General features: G+C 38.5%; 1 protein-coding gene across 4 annotated transcripts; it reads right to left on the bottom strand.

Moving 5' to 3' along the window:
• Positions 1-276: 276 nt before the first annotated feature.
• Positions 277-24,652, bottom strand: RIOK3 (RIO kinase 3). 4 transcript variants are annotated; one of them, XM_019796463.2, is made up of 14 exons: positions 24,321-24,651; positions 23,899-24,096; positions 17,255-17,370; positions 16,515-16,660; positions 16,313-16,420; positions 15,994-16,103; positions 14,456-14,599; positions 13,775-13,902; positions 8,414-8,611; positions 7,071-7,230; positions 5,555-5,635; positions 5,377-5,466; positions 4,383-4,490; positions 277-2,981 (listed from the first exon to the last, which is right to left on the bottom strand). In XM_019796463.2, the coding sequence occupies exons 3-14, from the start codon at positions 17,317-17,319 to the stop codon at positions 2,874-2,876; spliced, it is 1,446 nt and encodes a 481-aa protein (XP_019652022.1). In that variant the 5' UTR covers positions 17,320-17,370; positions 23,899-24,096; positions 24,321-24,651; the 3' UTR covers positions 277-2,873. The 4 variants fall into 4 exon arrangements, with proteins under 4 accessions (XP_019652022.1, XP_019652023.1, XP_034498124.1 ...); XM_019796464.2 differs by having other exon boundaries at positions 23,899-24,093; XM_034642233.1 differs by having other exon boundaries at positions 23,899-24,018.
• Between the last annotated feature and the right edge of the window lie 1,900 nt (positions 24,653-26,552).

Genomic DNA, 26,552 nt, shown 5'->3' with positions numbered 1-26,552 from the left:
ATAAAGTTCAGAGCTGTAAGTAGTAGCTCATTCATTTATTCTGTGTCGAATACCCCACCATCCCCCTTCATATGCTACTTTCTTACCTTTCTACCTTATATTTGATCTTAACTCCTAAAAAGCTATGTTTGGGGAAAAGCTGGATAGACCAGGATAGCAAAAGTAATGCTGTTCCCAAATATACCCTTTTAATATTTCTGAATTGAGAAACAAATAGGAAATAAAAAAATAAAAACAAGAGGCTTTCAAATGAGTAAACTGAGGTTTCCAAACATGAACTTTGAAAACTTAACCATTCTTTAATTTTGCATGTAACCCATACAAAACTCCCACAGAAAATACCTATCCTCAAAATACTAAGTATTGAGGTTTGAAAATAAAAGCAGACGAGCTTTCACACCCCAATTTTTCTTTTTTTTTTTTTAAAGTTTATTTAAGCAATCTTTTTAAGAACTCACAACCCCGAGATCAAGGGCCGCATGCTCTACCGAGCCAGCCAGGTGCCCTTCACCCCCAATTTCTAAAGTACTGGGAAACGGCTCAGAATCTCGGAAGGTACAGATACCAGTCTCTTCTGATGCTGGTAGCCTAAATGAGCAGCAAAAAATGTCCTGCCTCTAACATATCTTAGGGACTACATGTCCTTCATCTTCCTTAGGGGTCTACCATAACCAACATTTCACCATCAGCTGCTGCCTCACTGCATCCTGCTTTCTGTTCAGGTATTTTAAAATAATAACATATGCTGAAGGAGAAAAAAATTGGCAGGGATGCATGCCACACTATGAACAATGGTTTCTGGAATATAAGGAACTTTAGCATTTCTGAATTCCTGTAATATTTCAATTCCAATGAGCATGCATGTCTTACTTTCTTAAGCAGAAAAGTTGACTTTTTATAAAAAGGAAATGCAAAGACTTATTTTGTTGATATAAAAATCCTCTACATTATTTCTGTAATTTAGAGATATTCATGTATCTACTTCCAATAAAGTGAAGCAAAATATCCTTATTTCCAAATTGTGGTTCTGTCCCATTCCTATTTTGAGTCTTTACTTAGCAAACCAACACTTCCCACTTTCTTCTTCCCTTAAGTGAAATATTTACTCTCTGATGCACAAGAGAAAAACTTATTGTAATGTGAAGTAGGTCATTTATTTAAATCTAAATATGAGAAGTTGAATGGGAAAAAGCTACTTAAGATGGCACTACTTAATTTTATACAGAAGGGGTAACTTGGTGCCACGACATAAGTTAACATAAAGAACAGTAAGAAACCACACAAAGAACCAATTCTAAAATGCTTTCTTGGTATTTAATATCTTAAAAAGCATGTTCACAGCACACTCCAAGAATGCCACACAGCAATGGTTTGCTGCTCTTTGCCAAAAGAGTATGTCAGAAAACAAAACAAAAATTTTTTTTAAATGGTTCATGGTTTTTAAAATCAGTTCTCTGAAATTTCTGTAAAGCCAATAATCACCAGTCATCTAAATCCTTGTTTCATAGTGAACATTTCAGAAATGTAATGAGTATCTATCCAAAATCATACTTCTCTGAAATGTGGTTAAAAACTATATAACAGAAACAAAAATAAATATTTTTCTAGAAAGAACATATTTGGCATTTTAAGATAATGTTAAAGAAGCTTTCAAGTGTAAATGATGTTTCAAATTGTTACTTTCCAGTACCAGACAGGAAGTTTGGGTTATTAGTAGCAGAAAGTCTAGGTCTCTAAAGTCAATCTGACTTCAGTAATAGGAGGAATGATTACATTAGTTAATGAACTTCAACCCTAACAAAGCCAATGTACTTTTCCACTACAGTGCTTGCTTTATTTAAGAAGTGACATCCGGCCAATACTAAAAATTATGAAGAGAGGCCAGTAGTTCAAATTACTTGGGTTAATTTGGTACCCAAGTTGTTTTATACATACTTTTCATCATGTGATTATTTAATATTTCTAATTAGATTGCTCTATTTCTCTCAAAATCAATTAAGTATATAGTTTGAATGAAATGTACTGAATTTTGTTTAACTGACTTCATTAAAATATGTCAAACATGGTTATTATATTGCATCCTTCCAGACAATTTACATTTTCACTATAAATGCAAAGCAGCTGCACCATGATTCTATCCTAACCACTTCACCTAAATGTAGAAAAACTGAAAGTTAAATTTAAAAACTTTGAATAGTTAAGAAGTTCTTATATATTTTTCTCTTTCAGAGATCTGTGATGCCCTGTCTTGGATATGAGTATGGAAAAGAAAAAATCAGTTCATATTCATGATGTACCAATAAATTTCTATTTCTGTCAGTCATTTTAAAACCAAATTTCCACTTATGTCACCTACTAAAGAGAAGAAATTTTCCTTTAGAATCATGGTCACAATCTGAAAAAAAAAACTAAGAAGGGCTAATTTTAGGCCAATAATATATTTGAGGAAAGATGTAACACAAAACAGGGAGGTGAAAAGGGCAAGTATGTTTTAATAAAAACCTCCCTTGTAAACACACCTGTCCTTTCCTCCCATGTTTGGAAATGTTACCTTTTTAAGTTTCAAAAATTCTCATCAAAACATTTTATAACACAAATCCTGTAAAATCAGGTTGATTTCAGCTAGATAACCTATACCTGTTAAAGAATTGTTTTATCCTGTTCATAAGATGAGAGGTAGTGACATTTTATTCTCCCAACGCTGAGCTACAAATTCCACACATCTGGCATATGGGTTACAAGGGGGGAAAAAAGCACAGAAGCACCATTGTACACTCCCTAGGTTTTGGTATTTCAAGTCACCCATAACTTCATTTGCCATTGGCAGCTGACAATCACCACTGTGTTAACAATGAAAGCAGTGGGTGTTCGTGCTATTCATCATATAGGACTTGCGGACCTCCATCATCTTTCAAAAATGAAGCAGCTTTCCTTCCATTCTTCTGAACATGATCTTCATTCATTTTCTCCAAAGCTTCTATCTACAAAATTAATACATTGAATCCATTTGTCAAAATCTTACTTCACAGAATCTATACTTCAGACTGAACCAGCATTTTCACTCTCTTAAAACTAGGTGATTCCCAAGGACACTGGCCTTGAATTAGAATTACAACATGTGGGGGCGCCTGCGTGGCTCAGTCATTAAGCGTCTGCCTCCGGCTCAGGTCATGATCCCAGGGTCCTGGGATCGAGCCCCGCATCAGGCTCGCTGCTCAGCGGGGAGTCTGCTTCTCCCTCTCCCACTCCCCCTGCTTGTGTTCCCTCTCTCGCTGTCCATCAAATAAATAAATAAAATCTTAAAAAAAAAAAAGAATTACAACATGTGACACACATTATAGTGTCTCACAGACATGCACTGCAGGGTGATGCATACGTGTATGTTTTTTACTCGATTGTATTATCAAAGTCAATATTTAGTGTCTTCATCAATCTAGCAACTAGGATTGCATATTTTACTTACTGTGTGCCCTATAAAGCTTTCAGGGAACAAGAAAAAGGAGATTCCAATGTTGGTTCCACAACAGTAGTAACACCTACTCACTGGGAAACTGTACTGTGCTAGTGACTTCTCCTCTGCCCTTAGGTTCCACCACAGCTTGGCCAAATCAAATCATACTGAGGAGTTCTGGAACAGACTCTATAATCATTCTCTGCTTTGGTATACTGTTGGGAATAATTAGCTGCTATTTCACTTTTTGGTTTTTGTTCAATTTTAAGAGAACTTTTCTGTTGGAAGGCTTTGTTTGTTTGTTTTTAATAGTTCTGTAGATCCACATTGTAATGACTGGGTATTTCTGAGGATGACCATGGCTAACTTTCTATATTCAGTTAAAGGCAGGGACTGTGTGTTACTCCTTTCTGTATCACCCACAGTATTCACGAGCCCACTTCCTCATTCATATGCAGAGGCAACAGGAGTACACTGGAAGTGGTGTTATTTGTCCATCTTAACTGAACTGTGAACTCCTTGAAGAAGTGTTTTGCTTCATGTCTATCCTAGGTTTTAAGTCTGGAAAGGACCGAAAACATCTCAAGGAAAGAAAAATCTCTAATTTTGCTTTTGAGGGGATAAAGGAATAAAATGAGGGGTGCCTAGGTGGCTCAATTGGTTAAGCATCCAACTCTTGGTTTTGGCTCAGGTCATGATCTCAGGGTCATGGGATCCAGCCCCCCATTACATTCCGCACTGGGTGTGGAGTCTGCTAGAGAGTCTCTCTTTCTGCCTCTCCCTCTGCCCCACCCCCCAATCGCTCTCTCTCTAAAATAAATAAATAAAATCTTAAAAAAAAAAAAAAAGACTAAAATGAGCTTTGGGTTTCTACTATCTACTCCATCCAGCTTTCCATTAGCATGGTGAATAACAGGCACACAACATTTACCTCAGCTAAGAAATCAGCCTCATTATCTGCTGAAATGTTTAAGCCTGAAACAGCATTAAAGAGTTCTCGTTCACCAAGGGCTTCCTTTACTCCTCCTTTCTGGAAAAACTAGAAAAGAAATATAAGTCAGTAGGAGATATTATAGCACAATTCTCTTGAAAACAAAAAACAAGAGAATAGTATACTTGTAAACAAGATACCAGTGAATTCCTTCTGTCATTTTTAAACCAAAGATTTTTCTCATTTCAAGTTTAACTACGCTGCTCAGGTTCTACTTGCTATTTGTCCTCTTGAACACATCCGTGCTGCCTTCTGGATTTGTCACAAGGCACCTTCTACAGCTATAAATGAGCGGTACATGTATAAAACTGGGTGGCAATGCTTTAAATGTGTAGACTCAAAATATTCACTAAATCCCATGAATTAAAATCTTCAAGTAGGTTCAGAAATTATTTCCAATATGAAGTTATTCTATCATTTAGAAAGACCATCCTTACCTGAATCTACTGCTAACAATTAATTTCCTTTAGAAATAGCAAACAAATGTGACCCAACTCTGTGATTATGGAGTTTTACCTTCCCTAAAATTGTTTACCTAATAAAAATCAGCGATCAGACACAGTACCACTAAGACTATTCTCCTTTTAATGGTAATAACAATGGCAGTAAGCATACAGGCTTGCTAATACCAGCTTCACTCAAAGCATTATGCACGTATTAAATGTCTACTTGACTGCTTAAATATCTGCAGTCAAAATAAAAACTCACTCCCTTGCAAATTAAATTTAATAGCTCAAATGCGAGGCATACAATCAGCTTATTGTTGAAAATGAAAACTGACAAACTGATCTTTGTATCTTTATCTCAAAAGCCGTCAGTAACCAAACCCTTCCTTCAATTTCTAAGAATATGATCATCTTACTTTTCTTAGGAATGAGGAAAATATCTGAATCTGTTATAGCCTATAAAAATACATATTAGTTTACATGCCCACCTGTGAGACATTCCTACAGTCACGGAACAAGAACTCCAGGCCATGAGGATGGGTTGGTTCTACAGACTGACTGACGTCAATCAACCAGACCTATTTAAATGTAGAGCATATGTTCAGTATACATTCAGTAATTTACATCAAGTCATTTTGTGTGAACATTAACAAAATGTGCTCTCACCTTCCCGGCATGCCACAGCATGTTATACTCACTGAGGTCGGCATGGACAAGCGTACATTCATTGTATAACTGCTGCATCAACTGTGAGGAGGCAAGGCAGACACTTAGGACGTGAGCAACAATTCTAATTTACCTATGCACTAAAATGTCTATGCCAACCAATACTTTCCAGAAAAAGCAATGTACGGTCTAAAACTGAGCTCTTTTTGTTTTTAGGGGGAAACACTGAGACAATGGAAGGGGATGAGTATGACACTCTATTTCCCTGTCTATGTGACAGCAATGAGATCAGGAGACCAAAGGGCAGACCTGGTTCCCCAAAGGGTATGAAAGCAGCCATGTTATGGTCACTAACCAAAGGATCTAAAAGCCACTTCCCTTTATAAAGTGGGTGAAAAAAATTTTTCACCTTTTTATACAAGGTAAAAAGTACTTCCTGCCAGACATAGTATGGAAGAGATAGTCTTACAAATTAAGTGGCATTATATATTCATTATTGATTTCTTATGGCAGGTATCAGTATTAATGTTTTATTTTTCAGGCTTCATAGAATCAAATAGAAAGAGTGTATCACTACTTCATCTCTTCCCCAGTCACCCCACTGCCCAACGAAGCCAGAAAAATGAACTTGACTTTCCTTTTCAGGTTTTCCTATTGGAAGCAGAGAAAGTTGAATTATCTCCCTACCCCTATCTTAAAAAATTATTTGGATAACACTTTCATATTCACATCAGCTACTGCAGGATGTGAGCGCTTTATGTATAGACTACATAAAAAGCATAGAGGCTTCTCTGCTATTCAATCAAAACAACTACAGAGGCAGGGCGCCTTGCTGGCCTGCTTGGTAGAACATGTGACCCTGGATCTTGGGCTCATGAGTTCAAGCCCCAAGTCGGGGGTACAGTCTACTTAAACAAACAAAACTACAGAGGAATAACAGTTTTAGTAACATTTTCTTAAGCTGGAAGGACCTGACGGAATTCAGTTCCTGCCCTGAAGCATAAATGACTTCAAGATGCCTGACGTGTGCCTCCCAACTCTAAGACCTGTGCACATACGAGAGACCACTTCCTCCCATCTTCAGTTTTTACCATCACTCTTATAATGAAACTAAATCTGCTCCCTGCCAACTTCCCAACGACAGGCATTTTCTTAGCTGTTAAGAGCTAGGACATTTATGAAGGCATACAAACTAATGAGGCATGACATCTGCCAAATACGGAAATGTCCACTCTTATTTAATAGATGGTTTTGTGAATAAGAGCTTCACGCTTCCATGTCACTAAAGCTAACCAATGAGGCTTCACGAGTTCCTTAGCTCTATGATTTTTCTTAAGTGACTCAAGACAATAGCATACTGATGTAAAGACAACTCTTCAATGTTAATATTCATCACAAACTTCAGTTTGTCCTTGTTACATGAACTTAAAATAGTACTATTTTAGGAGATTTTTTAATGTTTAGGCAAAATATTTTTAAAAGTTGGTATATGAACGCTTTAAAAAGCACAACTCACATGAAGAGTTTGGTAGTAGGCTTCTTTCATTTCTTCACTACTGAGCTTTACTTCTTTTAATTTAGGGGCTGGAACTTGATCATGGCCAATAAAAGACATAACCAGAATGTGTTTCTTGAGTAGTACAACTGTTGGACAAGGAATTCCAGCTCTCTGCATTCTACACAGAAAGAAATAATTAAGAATGTAAAAATCAGAAGGAGAGAATATTTTACCTATTCAACAACTACCTAACAAGAGATAGTAAAACCCAGTCTCTACCCTTACAGAGCCATGGACTTCCGGCAGGCACGGATAGGTGAGGAGACAATCACAGTGTCATGTGGCACATGCACTGGAAGGGGTGTGGGTAGGAGCTACGGAGCACGCAGCATCAAGGAAGGCTTAGTATAAGAAGTGGGTGAACAGGAATTAGCCAAATGAAGACAGTGTGGGGGAAATGCTGGTATAGGGCTGGAAGCAGATTGTGGAAATGCACAGAAGCATTCAAGAGTGTCCATTTGGGGAATGTATGTCAATCAACATAGCTGGATCTTGAGTTGGAGGAAGGGGCAATGTGGGTTGAGGTTACAGAGACAGGTGGCCTCCACATCAGAGAAGGCCTCTGAACTTTACACTAAAGACTATGGAAGCTGTTGAAGAATTTTAAGAAAGGCAAGGATGAGATCTCAAAAGTATGGAAAAGAGATGGAAGGGCAGCAAGACCTCTTAGAAAGTTATTCTATTTACAAATCCTACTAATTAGAATTTTGCAACTAATAAATATGGATATAATTACATTTAAACGCAAATATCTTTAGAACAAAAATTAAGCATTTAATAAAGATATGGAAGGTTTATTGACAAAGATTATTACTATACTACTTGGTTGATAAATTCCTTGATAAATTCTGCTTAAGAGAATTAAGAACCAAGTCTAATAAATTAAAGCAAAATGCAATTTGGTCAGACTGCCCCCACCAAATTAACAACATTAGATATAATAAACATTTTCTGAAACAAAAAAACAAATCATTACTTATGATAAGCCTAACTGGCAGCTGAGCAATGGCAGCATGTAGACATATGAGAAAATGTCTTAGGCAGAAAATGACTTTTTTTCCCTCAAACTTTACTGAGGAAAGAAAAAAGAAAATGACTTATTCATCCTAAAAGTATGAATTCAGGTTATACCCAGGAAATATTTTCTTATAGAAAGCCTCACTGAACTCTAGAATTTCGAGGCCTTCCATAATTTCCACAAATCAGTTTAAAAGAAAGGATGGATTTTTTTGCCTGGCTAGTACGCCTAATACAAAAAGGTAATAACCCTAGATAACTTCTAGCACAATGATTTTCTTTACCTTGTGAGATTGTGCATTTCTTTTTCTGCCCACATGCGGATGATCTTACGTGGATTTAGTTTACTGAAGCGATCTTTAAACCTGAAATCATCTTTAATATATTTGTCACGATTCTTAAACTCATTAAGGGTTGTTTTAAATACCTTGATGGCACATTCTGTAGGTATAACTTTACTATCTTCCTTTTCATCCTCCATGCTAAGTGGAAGAAAAAAAATTAAGCGAGTGTAAGTTGCCAGCTCCCAAGTAAAACAATTTCAAAATAAAAATTCTATGATACAAAGTACATCTATCTTCTCTCAGAATGTCAAGCTTTGGTGGTTTTTTAAGCTTTTAGGTTTTGGGTCTTAATAAAACCTTAGGATTTGGTTTTTTAAATAAAACACTTTCAAATAAATTGTCGACCAGTTTTCAACAAACCATAATATAATCTTCACTTAATGACTATCAAATCAAACTTGAGGAACAATGAAGACATACATACTTAAAAATAGGCTACAGTCCACCTGGGATGGTTTACTGGCAAAATTCAATAAGCAACAAAACAGAACAGCTTTTTAAAATGTCTCTTTCACTTCTAACACATAAAAAGGTGAGTAAACGGGTCCATGCCCTGTGAATATGCAAGGAGGGGCAGGAGAGCATAAAACAAGTCCATGAATAGGACAGGTCCCTTTGGATTGGGGAGGCCAGACAAGGCTTCATGATACAGGTGGCAACTAAAACAGAACCAGAACAATGGCTAACCGAGAGTTAGTGAGAAAGAGCACGAGGAGGTGGGGAGGGGGAGAAGGAGGCTCCCTCCTGAGCAAGGAGCCCAAAGCGGGGCTTGATCGCAGGATTCGGGGATCATGACCTAAGCTGAAGGCAGACATTCAACCAACCGCGCCATTCAGGTGCCCCATAGTCCCATGGCTTTAAATATCATCTTATACAGGGGTGCCTGGGTGGCTCAGTCGGTTAAGCATCTGCCTTCAGCTCAGATCATGATCCCAGGGTCCTGGGATTGAGCCCTACGTCAGGCTCCCCACTCTTCCTCTCTCTCTCTGACCTCCCTCCTACTTGTGCTCTCTCTCTCAAATAAATAAATAAATAAATGAATAAAATCTTTTAAAAAAATATCATCTATATAGAGATAACTCCCACATTTCTACCCTCAGTCCCAACTCTCCAGAACTTAAGGCTCATTTACCTGATCCCTACTTGACATGCCTTGGGTATCTAGCAGGCATCTCAAACTTAACATGTCCTAAACAAAATTCTTATTAATTGCACCTTAAACCTGCCTTTCTTCACACTCTCATCTCAGTAAATGGCACCATCCAGCTGCTCTAGCCAAGAACGTACCCTCTCACACCCACCCAATCCAACAGCACACACTGTTGACTCTTCCCTGCAAAGCGCATCCCTATGGTCTCTCCTAGTCTTTATTTTCACTGCACCTCCTCAGTCCAAGCCACTGTTCTTTCTTATTTAAACTAGTACAATAACTTTTTACCTGACCTTACTGCTTCTTCTCTTACCTCTCCTGTAATTCATTTTTCATACAGCAGTCTGAGTAATCTCTCAAAACAAAAACCAAATCACAGCTTTGGCTCCCACTACAGTTAAAGAGCAGGCTCCTTCCCCTGGCTTACAGAGTCCTACCTAATCTAAGCTCTGCTTACTTCTCCGGCCTCCTCTCTCCCCGTCACAACTGTGCTCCCAGTGTACTGGCTTTCTCAGAGGCTCTCAGAAACACCAAGTTTGTGCCTGTCTTAAGGCATAAGCACTAGCTGTTCTCTAGTCTAGAATGTTTTTCCACCTGATCTTTACACTGTACCCTAGATGTATCATTCAAATCTTAGCTTAAATGTCATTTTCTCAGAAATGTTTTCCTGTCCTACTAATAGAAAGTAGTCAACCAGTTGCTATGACCATATTTTAACTACTTTAATCACCATATTTTAACTACTATAACACGTATCTGATGTTTTTTGCTTATTTATTACTGTTTTGGAAGGGGGTTGGGGTGGGAAGGAAGTACATTCTATTAACTCAGGGATAAAGCACAAGTTACTATTCCGATAACTGTTGATTACTTGGCCAACCTGAAAGTGATAGAAACCAGACAGCTTTATGGTAGGTAGAGTCCCAAGATGGCCCCCAAGATCCCAGTCTCTGGAGTACACACTCTTTCCAGTTCCTTCACCTCGAGTGTGGGTGGAACAGACACTCCTTTGATTAGCTTACATGGTATGGCAAAGGTGATGGTATAGTCATTCCCAGGATTACATTCCAATGTCTAAGACTCAGTCTTAGCAGACTGGAGGGAGAGATTCTCCTGCCAGGTTTGAAGAAGTGACCTGATGCATGAAAGGGGACCATGACCAGGACCTGCAGGGACCTCTAGAAGTTGAGCGTGGCCCCCACCTGACAGTCAACAAGAAAGCAGAGACCGCAGTCCTAGGGTGGCAGTGAACTGAACCACCGAGAAGAGGACCCCAAGCTTCATAAAGGAATGCAACCCAGCCAACACCCAGACTACAGCCCTGTGAGACCCTGAGCAGCTCAGCCACGCCCACTCAAACTTCCGATCAACAGAAACTATGAGATAATAAATGAGTGTTGTTTAAGATGCTAAATCTGGGGGCGCCTGGGTGGCACAGCGGTTAAGCGTCTGCCTTCGGCTCAGGGCGTGATCCCGGCATTATGGGATCAAGCCCCACATCAGGCTCTTCCTCTATGAGCCTGCTTCTTCCTCTCCCACTCCCCCTGCTTGTGTTCCCTCTCTCGCTGGCTGTCTCTATCTCTGTCAAATAAATAAATAAAAATCTTTAAAAAAAAAAAAAAAAAAGATGCTAAATCTGTGGTAATTTGTTACATAGCATAGAAAACTAGCAAACTTTTAAAAGCATTTACTTTTAGAAAACTTGTAGAAAACCAAATGCTCTCTAGTCTTGCTAAATTACAAATGTCCAAGTACAGATTACAATACCAATTCCACCAGAAAGAAAGAGAGATCATTCATTATATCAAAGTATCATTAAGCATAACGGAAAATGGATAAAGGATAAACAAGGCAGTTGACAAGACAAACGAATACAAATGGCCAATAAAGCCCTTGGAAAAAATGTACAACCTTAATCACAAATAAATGCACACCAAAATATCGAAATGGTACTTTTCATCTTTTACAATGACAAAAAAAATTAAGTTGGATAATGCTAATAAACATTAATGAGAATGAGGGAAACAGGTTCATACAGCTGCATAAGTTAGTTAACCTTCTCAGAGGGCAATCTGTCAGTATCTACTGACATTTATAGAATGTACAACAACGTGTAGATCAGACTAGCTCCTAGGGAAAACTACATTTGCCCTATCATTAAAATTAAAAGATAAACACAAATTAAAGATTTCTGACCTTTGGTGTGACATATAAGAAATTTTTTTAGATTTTTAATAAATAAAAGAAAGCAAGACATTCTGCTTGCTACAACAGCCAGCTGGTACTCTCCATTCATTGAGGTCTTCCACTATTTAACAAAAAGGAAAAAGAGTGCTTACAGTCTTTGTCCCAGTAATTTCAAAGCTAGAATTTAGCTTAAGCGTATATTTGCAAAAAGACACCAAAGCAGATGTACAAGGTATTCCTATCTGTGTACTCTATTATGTAATTATCTTTTATCAACCGTAACAGTTACTGCTATAATGTTCTCCTCTTGGCGATGCCATAAGCTCATTAACATAATGGAATGTGCTACTATAAAAATGGGGTGCTATACACTTGGAAAGACCTATTAACTGAAAAACTAAGATCTGGGGCGCCTGGGTGGCGCAGTCGTTAAGCGTCTGCCTTCTGCTCAGGGCGTGATCCCGGCGTTGCGGAATCGAGTCCCACATCAGGCTTCTCCACTGGGAGCCTGCTTCTTCCTCTCCCACTCCCCCTGCTTGTGTTCTCTCTCGCTGGCTGTCTGTCTCTGTCAAATAAATAAATAAAATCTTTAAAAAAAAAAAAAAAAGAAAGAAAAACTAAGATCTGAACAGAGAATATAATCTCTTTTGTATAAACAAATTAAGGGATATGTGCAAAAAAATTCCTGGGAGACTAAATTAAAAACTGTTAACAGTTGAAGAAAAGATCTGTGAGATGAGAGTTGATAAGATAAAGGCTACTTTCCATTTTAATCCTTTCTGTAGAGTTTTCATTTCTACCATGAGTAATTTCTCATTTTAATTTCTGCCATTAAGTTATATTTGCCTGGTCTTAGGGAACCCTTAAAGGAAATTTGGGAAGAGGGTGACAAAGCTTAAAGTAAGGAAAAAATAAATATTTATTAAGATTACTATATACCAGTCATTATCAAATATGATCTCATTTATCACCACAAAATCCTATGAGGTAAAAAGGGTCACTGTTTTAAAAAAGTTTAGTAAATTGCTCCAGATCACATAGCTTGAAAAATGTTGAGCTATTTTATCCTAACATTCATTTTTATCCTTCTCTTTTTAAAACTTAACAGTACAATTTGCTATACGATTACACATGTATGTCTCATCTAGAAAGGGAGACTAATTAAGAAAACCAAAGGCAAGGACTTAACCAGTAGTTGTCTGAATCCCCTTAAGTACACAGTAAATACCTTCGACCTTAAAAGAGCTAGAATAATTCTGGAATCTATTTTAACATTTTTGTCTGTAAGCATTATTGAGGTAAAGGAATCGCTAAGGTAGTAAGCCTTGCTGGTTGACTTCAATGGTAAGTGACCAGATGATTTCACATTCCTGGCTTAAACATGTTCTCTAAACAGGCTCCACTTTAAAAAATATCTCCTTTACTCATGCCACTTTTTACTCACCTAAGCCCTTGTAACAAAAGTGAAGTGGGTAAGATCTAAATAGCATAAGATCTTTAGAAGATATTTCCTTAAATGATGCACATTATTTAGCCGATATTTCTTAAAGGATCAGAGTTACAAGAGCAAAAATCAGTAACTGATCTAAGCATATCCATCTCAACCTGGTGCTAAAGGACTTCACAGTGTAAAGACCATGGGTTCTGAGACAAACCCAGCTGCAAATTTTGCTCTGTCACATACAGCAGCCTGTATGATACAATATAGTATTCTAATAATGTAGAAAATAATATATGCATAGAAAAAAGACTGAAGGAGTCTACACAAATTGATTAATGGTTATCTCCGGATGGTGAGATTAGGATGATTGTTTTTCTTTGTACATCCTTACATTATCTAGACTTTCTACAACACTTTTTACATTATTCTGCTTGCCAGGTGGCACTGATTTTGTGTAAATCCATTTATACGGGGAGAAGGGGTTAAGATTTTGACACAACGGTACTACATTTTGCTCATTTACCTCCCGCCATATGCATGAAAGACAACAGATTCCTTTCCTGTACTAATACAGCCAGTGATTGTCTCCAACATTCCAGAGTTGACCATTTTATACATAAGTAAACGTGTCTTAGGATCAACTGCTTTTTCCTGCAAAAGATAAAGCGCTATAAATGAAAATGGTAATAACAAAACATTTTCTGAGACATTTCTAGTATCTAATATATTCAAAATATATACTTCATTTTACCTTTATGATTTAATTTACCTAGATGTATATATAACAGGCTCTTAAAAGAGTGTTGTCAAAATACAATTCACTTCCATAACTCTAACTCCAATGGCTTTGAAAGTGAGTATCTAAAAGAACTATTAAAAACCAGACACTCAGTCAAAACCTTACTTTATCTTCAAAGTTTAAATAGCTCTGCTAGTGCAGTTACTACTAGTTCTTCTTCCTAAAGTTTTAAAATTATTTTATTCTCAAGATATCAGATACCATCTTCGCTAATGTAAAACATCAGAAATTAAGTTATTATGTCAGAACAAGAAATTATTTTTTAAAGTCTTAAAACATTCATATTCAAATGAGTTATGACCACTAAATGTCAGTTCTGACATGAAGTTTTGTTTTGTTCTTCCACTAATATGAAGTTTTCTAATATGAACTTTGCATCAAAGAAAAAAATGTAAGAATACTTACTGCAGTAGAATGCTCCTTTTTCTCATGGAGGCGGGCACTTCGACGTTCTTCTGAGTAGGCATGTTGTTTTAAAGCATTGAAAACATGGTTTGATAGTTTTAAATCCATTCCAATTCCATCTCCTACCTGAAACTCAGGTGCAAACTGCCAAAAAGAAGAAAAAAATTAGCATCTGAATACTTTAAAATGGTAATTTTAAAGATGGTAATAACAAAAAAGCAAGGTCAGTCTTTACTTGGAACAGGTTTCTTACTCAGCTGATGATTAGGCTAAAAAAGCAGAACGCTTAAGTATTACAGAGAAAAAAATAAAATAACACACTAAAAAACCCAACAGAAAGGAGAGCAAGGCTATTTAAGAAAAGCACAGTAAATACCGAATCACATCTAAAAACTAAGGTATTTCAGCATATGCTCTGCACCTGGCTTTTACATTAGACAAAGAACACATTGTATTTTGAAGGCTACCCCAAATCTTACCAAAGAAATACAATCTTATAATTAATTATTTTTGAGGAGTGGGTTAATATAGCAAGCTATGCCCACACCATGACAATTATGTTCTAGAACTGACTGTCCAATATGGTGGCCACTAGCCACATGTAGGTATTTAAAGTTAAATCAATTAAAATTAAATTGAAAATTCAGCTCCTTGGTTGCATCATCCAAATTTCAAGTGCTCAATTGCCAAATACAGTTACTATTTGTTAACATGGATATAGAACATCTCTATTATCACATAAAGTTCTGCTGGAGAGGGTTGTTCGAGTCAGATCTGGACTATTTCTAGAATTTAATAATAAGTATAGGGGTGCCTGGCTGGCTCAGTCAGTGGAGCACGTGACTCCTGATCTCGGGGTCAAGAGTTCGAGCCCCGCACTGGGTGTAGAGATTACTTCAAAAAATAAAGCATTTAAAAAATTGTAAATAAATAAGTTTACTTAACAAGTATTTGTGTTCTAAAGTCTAAACATTTTCTATTAACCACAAGACTTATAAAGGAGGAAGAGTGCTAATTTTTCTTTTTTGATTTTTTTAAAATTACATTTTATTTCTGATTTTGCAGGGGTAGTTGGGTCACAAGATTAAAAAATTCAACAAACAGAAAAGGGTATATAGTAGAAAGTATTTCTCTCTCCCATTTCTATCCCCCAATCACCACTGGTCTCTGTTTCTTGGGTAGGGGGTGCTACTGGAAAGTAATATGCTGAAAAATAAATATGCTACTTTCATAAGAACTATTTCTTAATTTTAGAATCCATGCAAATCAAACCAATTTTCTTAATATTGTAGAATTTTATTCTGAGGTACATTCTCATTAGTGGCTGAGTTTTCATGGTACTGCTATAATATCATCTACAATACCTTTATGAACGGTATTTTTAGAAATTTAAGATATTGTATTTATTTTTTTATTCGTTAATTAATTAAAAAAATTTTAAGGAAGTAGACTTGATAAGATATTGTATTTAGAATCCCATGTTTTTAACTTATACCAATAAAACTCTTGATTCAGAGATAATACTTCCTGTAACTTACATTTTCCATTCTGGCTGTATTCTTTCTCCCACATACTACTTCATCATGTTTGGTGGTGATGTCTTTTCCTTTTCCAATAAAACCCTTTTTGGGAGTAGGAACTGGTTTTGCTAAAGGCGATTAAGACAAGCCAAGTTTATGTAAAAGTAGCAAAGACTAAATTGCTGCATTCAATACTGTCTGAAAAGAGATTTGAATCTAACAGTAAATTACCAAAAGAGATTCAAAGATAAATATAAAATACAAAGATCCATTGGAAAACTTAGTCTTCCTCTGTCCCTGCCCTACCCCCATCCCCAGAAAATAAAAGCACTGATACCTGGTATGTAGGGATCATCACAGGTGTCTTGCCAGTCAACCTCATCCTCAGAGCTATCACTGTCTTCGTAAGGATGCACTTTTCGATAATTTTCAAAGGAAATGGAAACTTAAAAAGGCAAAAATAGGTGAAGATTTATTTAGGAGCATGCTTCAAGCATTTCCTGCCACCCAATGGAGGTGTCATCATAAGGTCACAGTACCTTTGCTATCTCCATTGAATTTTTTTTCTTCACGCCTAAGCTGTGCGTCATATTCTCTGTCAAATTCCATCTGCAGCATCTGAGCCAGCATTAGGTCGCTGGAAGTATCACTATTTTCTCCAGTAATAAATGGTCCTTCAGCGACACTATTCAAAATAAGGCAACATAAACTAAAATAACGTGCTTGCGTAAACAGATGCTACCAATTATAAGAGAAGAGAGTGTCCTTTTTACTGTTACAAATTGTACTGAAGAAGCAATGGGAAAAACTTGATAGCATCAATCATTTTCCATCCAGCGGCCCTCTGACCAATGTCAGGCACTTGGGAGAGCACCAACTAGGATTAAGAAAGCTGCAAGAGAAAAGCTAAAGGGGCTATAATAAAATCTAAACTGAGATTCAAACCTCATTTGTTCTGTGTTCTGGAGAGATAACATGGATGAAAAAATAAAATATAAACATATGATCCAAACTGTATCCTACTTCACTATTTGCTAATTTGGAGATCATGTGGTTCAACAGTTGTAGTAACTAAAACCCAGAGGAACAGAGTGGTTTGCCCAAGATAGTATTGACAACTAATCAGAGAATCAGGACCAAAACGGTACGGTGCTCTTCCTACCACACTGCTTTTCAAAATGTGTTTCTTAATCACTGGCCAGGACAATCACTAATCAAATCCTAAAACTTTTATAATAAGCTGCTAGACAAAAATAGATTTTTTATTAATTTTACTTACGCAACTTCAGGGAAAGTGGCAGCTTCTTCTTCTAACTGCAATTCTTTAGCTAGCTGTTCACTCATTACGTCAGCCAAGGAACAAGATATTGTGTTTTGAGGGGTAGCCCACGGACACTATTTAAAGAAAAGGGAAGGGTTAATTCATAATTGTGAAATTAAAGTAACTTCCAAACTTGAAAATACGGTTATCTTTTGAGAATTAAAAAATTAACCCAAAATAAATAATTACCTACTTAGAGAAATCATCTTAAAAGTAAAAATTTCGGGGTGCCTTGGTAGCTCAGTCAGTTAAGCATCTGACTCTTGATTTCGCCTCGAGCAGTGATCTTGGGATTATGGGACTGAGCGCATCAGGCTCCATGCTCAGCGTGGGAGGCTGCCTCAGATTGCTCTCCCTCTCCTGCTGCCCCACCCCTCTACCATGGCTTACACGGGTGCTCCTGTGATCTCTCTCTCTCTCTCTCAAATAAATAAAATAAATCTCTAAGAAAAAAAAAGGTAAAAATATCTCCCAGCTCAAATCTAATCAAGGATAAATGTAAACTAAATCTGTCAAAAGCACTTTCCAACCTGTTTCTTTTTAGCTGAGGAGGAACATTAGGCTCCTGTATATACAGCATCACCCCACATACAGCACCACCCCACTACCTGATGAGTTCACGCAACCACTCTTGTTCTGATTCCACGCTCACAAAATAATCTGCTTTTAATCTGGTTTACCGTGTAGATTCTCTCTTTTTTTTTCCCCCAAAGATTTTATTTTTAAGTAATCTCTACACCCAAAGTAGGGCTGGAACTCACAACCCCGAGACCAAGAGTTGCATGCTCTACCAACTGAGCCAGCCAGATGCCCCTGTAGGTTCTCTTTTAGGAACAGATTACACCAACTGGCACAATTCGAAACCCACTTAGAAGGTACACCTCCTTCTAATTTAAGGAGTAAGTCTTCTACATGTGTAAGTGTATGTCAGCCCCTCTCAAGACATCTGGGAATATGTTAAAACAAAAATAACAATGACAAACAATAGAAACTACATTTCTGAACTTTAGAAGCTGAGACACAGCCTTTAAACAATACCACTACGACAAAGCAATATTCTGTGAGACTCTTCTTGGACAATCAGCCAGTTGGCCCTCTTCAATGACATCACTACCTCAGCCCTCTTGAAATATAAACCATAAGTTTATTTCACAACTCCTAATTTTTGAGGGGGCAAGCTTCACTTAGCAGCAGCAAATGATTACATTTGATAGCCTAGTGATTAAGACCACTAATATTGAATAATACATCTAAATCTCTCTTCAATCTCTCTCCCAGCTTTCTCTATCTCCCTTCTGAGATTATACTCCAAGGTATCACCCTCCCATCACTGGGTTACTCTACTCAGAGAGTCCCAATTAATCTTTCTGTTTCCAGTCCTGCTTGTTTCCATTTTCCACACCATAGCACAACAGCTTTTCTAAAATGAAGATTTGATTAGTTCGGCTTCCTTACTTACAGCTCTTGATTGTTTTAATGTTTCCCACTGCCTTTAGGATAAAGTCCAAACTCATTCCTTAACTACTGCTGAGTGTCTAATTTAGAATTTAGAATATAGCATATGATGATAACTGTTTTAGCCACAAAACTTTTAGGTCAAGTTCAGGTCCTCTAGCTGGCCTACCATCCTTGCTCAGGTTCCATAGCATTGAGGCTCAGGAATTTACTTGGTTCAGGTTGTTAGGATGAAGCTCTTAAGGGTGATAAATGATAACTATATTTATGCCTAAGTGAGTCAGAATCAAGTTTTATCTAGTCTCATCCTGAGATTAATGAGATGCACCCAGCCCCCAGCCCCCAGCACATACCTGTACTAGCCTACTGCACAATTATTCCAGCCTCACATAAAGCCAGATGTGGAAAAAACAAGAAAGGCTTTCTCAAGGTCTGGTGTGATTTTCATCCACTCAGATCTTCAAGTGCATTGGAGTACTCTCCTGGTGAGGATTTTGAGGTCTAGAATCTTGAAGTTCTCTCTAATCTGGAGAATATAGCTACCTTTTGGCTAATGACTCCAGCTGACTTCTTTCTGAATCCTCTAGGTAGAATACATAATGCTGCCCCCTAGCCCAGAAATGTCTGGTCTGATCAGTTTCAAAGTCCAGGTTCCAAAAGGCAAATGGCTATATTCTCTAAATCAGATCTGTCAACCACAGTTTGCAATGACAATAGAATAACAGACAACACTGGAATATTCACTATATTTGAATCACTTGCCTAATATACATAAATTTGCATAGATTATCTGAGACCCACAACTACTGCATAGTTATAATATCATCCCCATTTTATAGACTTAGAAACAGACACAGAAAGGTTTTTAACTCAAGATAACACTGTAAATGGAAGTGCTGAGATTTGAACCAAGGCAGCAGAACTTAAGGGGCTGCCCTCAGCATTTTGCTATACTGCTTCCCTAATCACCTTGTTCTGGAAATATGAGAAGCAAACCTCAATCCTGCCTATACTATGAAATCCAAATTCCTCAACAACGAATGCCTTTCACAATTTGACCTACTTTATCTTTCCAATCTCAGCCCTTACGTACCTTATGCTCTAATAACAAAAACTATACGTTAATTGTGGCATACTTTTATCCCTTCATGCCTTCACACATGTTCTTCTCTCAGCGGATTTTCTTCCTCCTCTATTTTCCCAAATTAAGCATCACCAACTCCCTAAGGCTCTCTCAATTTCATCAGACGAAATGAAAGCCTTGCCTTTGTGCTCCCATACCACTGTGCAAATACTATTAAGTGCAGGACCAGTGACTGTATTAGTTAATGTATCAACCACAATACAACATGAGCCCCTTGAAGGACAGGGCCTTTTCATTCTCAGAGCCCAGCACAGAGCTTCAGATATAAAGAGGCACTCACGTATTCACTGAATAACATGTGCTGAAAAGAAACACTGGAAATATTTCACGAACTGCCAGGCTGTCCCCAGGCTGCAGAGGTCTGATGCCTTTCTACACCCCTACTATTCTAACATCCCTTTCTCCATCTTGATGTTGGCCCCTTTGGCCAGCCACTTCTGGTGCTTCCAGTTGTTTGCCAGCAGTCACTTAATTTTACTAAGATGTTAAATGAAGTATTAGCTGACAATTTCTCAGAAGAGGCAAAATTGACAGGCAGTGACTGTTATTTTCAGTCAGAGACTGACCTACATCCAAGACAGATGGAACCAGAAAGGGAAACACATAGAGACCCCTGAGAGCACCAAGATATCCTTATCACCCAGTCCTACTGATCTTGCTTCTTTGGAGCCTTGGGCTCTGGAGCTGTACTTCCCCTTCCTTGTACCTTTGCTGACCAGCTCAGCTGGGCCGACTCACACCGGAGCAACTTGCACTGGTAAAAGTAAATAAAGTAACAAAGGCTGCCAACTTCCACACTTTTAAGTCAAATACAAATTCCTCAAACCAGCAGTCAAAAGCCCTCCATAAAAATTTTTGGGCTGTGTGAGAGACAGCTGCCAGACAGGGGGCAATCCTCCATGAGGTTCACCATCTCAGGGGCCTCAGAAAATTTACGAGGAGCCCCTCCTATGAATGGGCACCACAGGATGTATATAGAGGAATCCTCTGTTATCACCTTGTAACTCCTCAATAAATCAAAAACACTCTTTGTGAAGAGAGAAACTTTGTTAAATGTTAAAAATAATGATAATAAATTTAAGGAGATAAGTAGGAAAAAAGCCCTCCATAATCTGGCTCCACCTTCACCATCCAATGTCATTTCCCACTATTCCCTTCATCAGCATAATCTCCCCACAGCATAAAGATCTGATGGGAAACCCCACACAATCCTTCCCACTTAGTTATTCTGCTTGAAATGACATCTATCAAGCCCATAACCAGCTCCTTGATTGTTTCTTTCCTGTTTGCTGAAGACCTCTGAGACCTGACCTGTTTTCCTCTCCTCTGGAAAACCCAACACTGAACTCTGCTCCTTGGAGTTCTTTACTACTACCACTTTCTTCAATACCAGGCTGGCTGCAGATTAGAGGGAACTTATCTCCCTCTCCTTACATCTCCTAAAGATGCACCCCTAGCTGCTCGTCCTGCAGACAACTGTGGGGAAGAATCAAGTAAATAAAAAACAGTTAATATGAAGGAGGCACATAATAACAAAAATTCACTCTTCATCTTAAAGCAAGTTAAGAGAATCATAACCCACAGGAAGGTCTCTTTTCTGCCAATGCAACTAAAAGATACAATTCGGGTAGAATATTTAAGCGGGCAATTTTACCTCTCAAGACAAGGGCCTCTGGAAAACATCATCTGGGTCTATACAACACCAATTTTTTTTAAACTTTTAATGTTAGTTTTAGAATTATAGAAAAACAGCAAAGATAGCAGAGTTCCCAAATATCGCATACCCAGTTTCCCCTGTGTTGGTATTGTATATTTTCCATAATTAATGAACTCATATTTATATATTAACTAAAGTCCACACTTTATTCATATTTCCTTAGTTTTTCTGTAACGTCCTTTCCCACTTCTGGATCCTATCTATCCAGCATACCATATAACATCCAGTCATCATGCCTCTTTAGGCCCCTTTTGGCTGAGTTTCTCAGACTTTGTTTTTGATGACCTTGACAGTTTTGAGGAGTACCATGAATTCATTTTTTACAGTTCTCTTTCCAACAGAGCTATACATTTCCTCACTTCTGCCTACAGTTTGGCAATCCTCCATTCTTGGAATATCCACTAAAATTCTTTATCCATAATAGCAGTTTGGCATTTTATAACTAGCTACCCCATGACCCTGGGGGAGGGGTCCCCAAAACCCTTTCAGGGTGTCGGTGAGATCAAAAATTATTTTGTACTAAGACATTCTCTGTCTTTTCCAGTCTTATTCTCTCAAGAGCGTAGAGTGGAGTTTTCCAGTCTACAACAGATCTGATAACAGAACTCTGATGGCTTGTGGAATGTGTATTTGAATATTCTCGCATTTTCCAAAATTTTCTAAGGTAGTAGGTTTAGGATATAAATGTGCATTTTTAGAGATTAGTTCAGTTTGTCCTCAGAACATCTACTATGCTTTTATTGGCCATCTTTGATTATATCTGCTATAATCTATGCATCTATGAGGATGGATTTTTTTCATATACTTCAAATAAAACATACACAACAGACAAAAAAGGTCTGCTATTAAATCAGACATTAGGGGCACCTGGGTGTCTCAGTTGGTTAAGCATTTGCCTTTGGCTCAGGTCATGATCCTGGGGTCCTGGGATGGAGACCCGAGCCTGCTTCTTCCTCCCTCTCTGTCCCTCCCCCAGCTCATTTTCTCTCTCATATCTCTCTCAAAAAAATAAATAAACTCTTAAAAAAAAAATCAGACATTAAAGAGATTTGCAAAAATGCAAAACAATACTACACCACTATTTTTTTGTTGTTGTTTTGGAAAATGGGGGGTTATGTATAAAATGTTATTTATATTAACATATAATGGTTTTTAAATCATTTAATAAAATTTTTTTCAATATCTCAGTTTTAATTTCCGATATGACAAATATCAATAGATATCCTCAAAGATTTTTTGAGTATAAATTAGTCCTGACCAAAAAAGTTTCAGAACTGCTGGTCTTTGACATTCTTCCCATTTTTCAAGACCTTCCTCAAATCTCCATCTCCTCCACGAAGCCTTTGATAATCACTTAGGTCTTCCAAGAGGTTAGAGAAGGAAAGGATTAAGAGATACTTGTAGCATCTAATTGCTTGGACTGTGAAAATGCTGTCTTCCCAGAACATCAATAAACTCCAGTACTATTTTTTTTTTGAATGATGAAAATGAAATTTTACATTTCTGATGATGCATACTTAAATGAAAATACAACTGATAACAAATATTTTATTACTGAATTAGCTTTGTAAGTGAAATTTGTTCTGACATTAGGTATCCTGACCAATGTTTGTCTCATTAGACATTTTTATTGGCCTTTGGGCACTTAACTGGAGGAATTTAACATGTAAAGCATACATTTGTTAGTATCTGGCTACTGATTTTGTCTTTTTGTGTCTACTCATCTTGGCCTTGTAAACAAGGCTTAATAGAAGAAATAACACAAAATAACACGTAGATATAACCACATCTGCCAATGGATTATCTTAAATTCTCCCTACAGTTGTATGAGAACTTTCATAAAATTAACTTTAATTAAACTTTCATAAGTTCCTTTTAATAGCCAATTATTTCTCTTTTCTCTGTTAAGGCCTAGCCTAAAGATTTAATAAAACGAGGGACCGTTTAAACGGAACAAATATTCCGTGACAGCATGTGAAAAACTATTAGGAAGCTATAAAAGTTGGATTCTTTCCAACCTTAATTTGAGAAACACAACATCCTAATTGATGTTGCTTTCTCTTGCTTTCAAGCAAACCCTCAATACAGCGGTAGAAGAGTCTTTTCATCCTTCTGATGATGCAAAAGAGCAGTCTGAAAACCAGAAACCAAATGTGAAATAAACGTAACAGCTGGTCATTAGAGGAAAAAGCTTTAAACGTTAATGAGAACTCATAACCGTTTTTTTACAGTACGTAGTGTACACCCGAATATTAGCCTGGGGGAGGGAGGTACGCCTGGACTTACCTTTTACTCCTTCAAAAACAGAAAACTGCCTCAGTCGGATAACCGCATTTGTCAAGTTAAGGAAACAGCTGCCAAAATGACCTCTCCGTCGGGCTTTCTGTGTGTTATTCGGCTGACTCACTTGGCCCGTGAAAAACAAGATCGTGCTGATTTCCCTCAAACGTCAGAGTCTCGAAGCCAGCCCTGCCCAAATATCTGCTACGGAGGTTCAGAAATCAAGGCGCAGAACTAAAGAGAGCCCAAACCGCCGACAGTGGCCACTAGCCCATCCCACCCCTGCAGTCCCGCCACCCGTCCCCACCTTCCGAGGTCGCTAGAGTCCCGCTCAGAATTTCCCGAGTCGCCTGCCACCTTCTCCGGGCCTTTCGGAAGGACCAGCCCGGGTGACCAAGGCAGGTGCGTCAGCTCCGACCGCCACTCACCTTGCTGGGTCCCCAGGGCGCTGCGGGCCCGGGCTCAGGCGATGCCACTCCGACCAGATCCATGTTGGAACAGAAACCAGCGACAAGAAGAGGGCAGACAGGTGGCAGGACTGGGAAGCAGCCTCCGCCGAGGAGACAGGCGGCGGGGATGGGGCGACGGGCTGCTGCTCCCGGAGCTGAGGTGACAGATGGCGGCGCGGCCGCGTCCGGAACTACATCCCATCTCTTCCGCCCTCTCCGCTGGGACCGTCGCTTCTGATAGGCCGCCCGCCGGGGGCTCCCGGTTTCGCCTCCTTTCCCCGCCCCCGGCGGCCCACACTTCCGGTCGCTGCCCCCAGCCCCAGCTGCCCGCCGCCGCTGCCTCTGACTTGTGGTCGCGGTCGCGGGTGCCGGACAGAGCAGGCGTCGGGTGTGGCTTCCTCTGGCCAGTCTGTACTCTGTCGGCGCACCGCCTTCCCCCTCCCCGCCTGGCTGCCCGAGACAGCATCTGGATCTAGTTAAACTGAATTAGGCTGCGTATTACTTAGTTTACAACAACAAACAAACGAGGCAGCTTCTGTTCATTCATTATCTTCTGGGTGAATTCTGAGCTGGGATGGTATGGGGGACAGAAAATAGCTGGTGTGGAGAGGTCGGATTTTGTTGTTATGCAATTTGTCGTTAGGAAGCGGGGCATAAAAAGTGAAAATTTGTAAAATGTGTTATAGAACATAGCAAAAATAGGACTGTGTAATAAAGGTTTTGATTAGATGTTTTGCAGATTCTCCTAAAGTGACCGGATAAAAATAGCTAAGCATTACATTTCACTTACTCTATTCGTGCACTGTCCAAAGTACTGTATTAACTCTCAGTCCTCAAAATAATCATGAGAGGTGCATTCTATTTCTAGCATGATCTCAATTTTACTGATAATGAAACATAGGACCAGAGCTGAAGTAACCTGCTGGAGGTCGGAGGGCTAATGAGGGGCAAAGCTAAGGAGTGATGAACCCAGGCATCCTGGGCTAGGGGACTGGCTCTATATGTGTACATGTTGACTTTTCAGACATTCTAGATATAAACACTGAATAACGATGTTCTTAAATTGCAGTTCAGAGCCAAGATCCCTGACTGTCTATGCTTGAGTTCCCTAGAATACCCACCTTGGTGGTTTCCCTTAGCACACAATTTTTGCCATTCCAGGTCAGAACGTGTTCTGAATCTTCCAAAAACTCCAAATTAAAATAAGGTGAAACTATATGATAGGATACAGACCTATGCTTGGCAAATATTGCCCATATATGTGAATGTGTGTGGAAATCACATTCCCTCTTAAGGTTCAAAGGATTACAATTGGGGTATAGATAGTTGAGGGAAAATGGATGTAACCAGAAATTAAATGGATCTCTCTATTCTGGATAAGAAAGAAGCAGGAAAGAAAATCAACCAAGGGAAGTTATTGGAGTTTCCTATTAGATTAGCCAAGAATTTCTAAAGAAAAAGATGAGAGGGAAAAGAACAGATCAGAAAGAAAGGCTGAGGTGCAGTGCATGACAAAAATGTGCCAGCGAGGGACTTGTGGGGGATGTATCAGAAAAGGATAGGAAGTCCAAAGTAGAACTAAGAATCTGGATATTTGTTTTAGATCATTTTATTCAATACATTTTTATTGAGTGCTTTCTTTAGTACCTAACATTGATGTGACAAAGATGAATAAAAATAGGTGCCCATCCTCATGGACCTTGAAGTCATAAACACAGTACAATTAAGTGTTAAAGACGCTGTGATAAAAGTATATGCAGGGATAACACACAGGAAAGAGGTCAGATCTTCTAGGACGTTCAGGAATGATTCCAAAGAGTTATGGCATTGAACTCAGTCTTGCAAGATCAGCAGGCATCACTAAGATAGCCTTTAGGGCAAGCGACGGCTTCCATAGAAGGAGGAACGGTATACAATGTGCTTGGAAAAGGGCAAGTGGTTTGACATAGCCTGAACTCAGAGTTCAAAAGGCACAAAGTAAAAGACTGAGTTGGAGAATGCAAGGAAGGGCCAGGTCTAAGAGATTTTAATGGTAAGAACTTCAGAGTTTAGACAATAGTCATTAAAGGATTTTAAATGGGAAGAATAATGTTTTTAGATTTGCTTACTAGGAAGATTCTGACAGCTGTCTGATGGGTGGACTGGGGAGAAGTGAGGATGGAGACTGGGAAACCTGCCAGAAGATTAATGATGAGGATTACCTGGACTTCC

This window comes from Ailuropoda melanoleuca, chromosome 14 (assembly GCF_002007445.2).
Source record: "Ailuropoda melanoleuca isolate Jingjing chromosome 14, ASM200744v2, whole genome shotgun sequence".
NCBI classification, from domain to species: Eukaryota; Metazoa; Chordata; class Mammalia; order Carnivora; family Ursidae; genus Ailuropoda; species Ailuropoda melanoleuca.
This window is presented reverse-complemented; position numbering and strand designations above follow the sequence as displayed.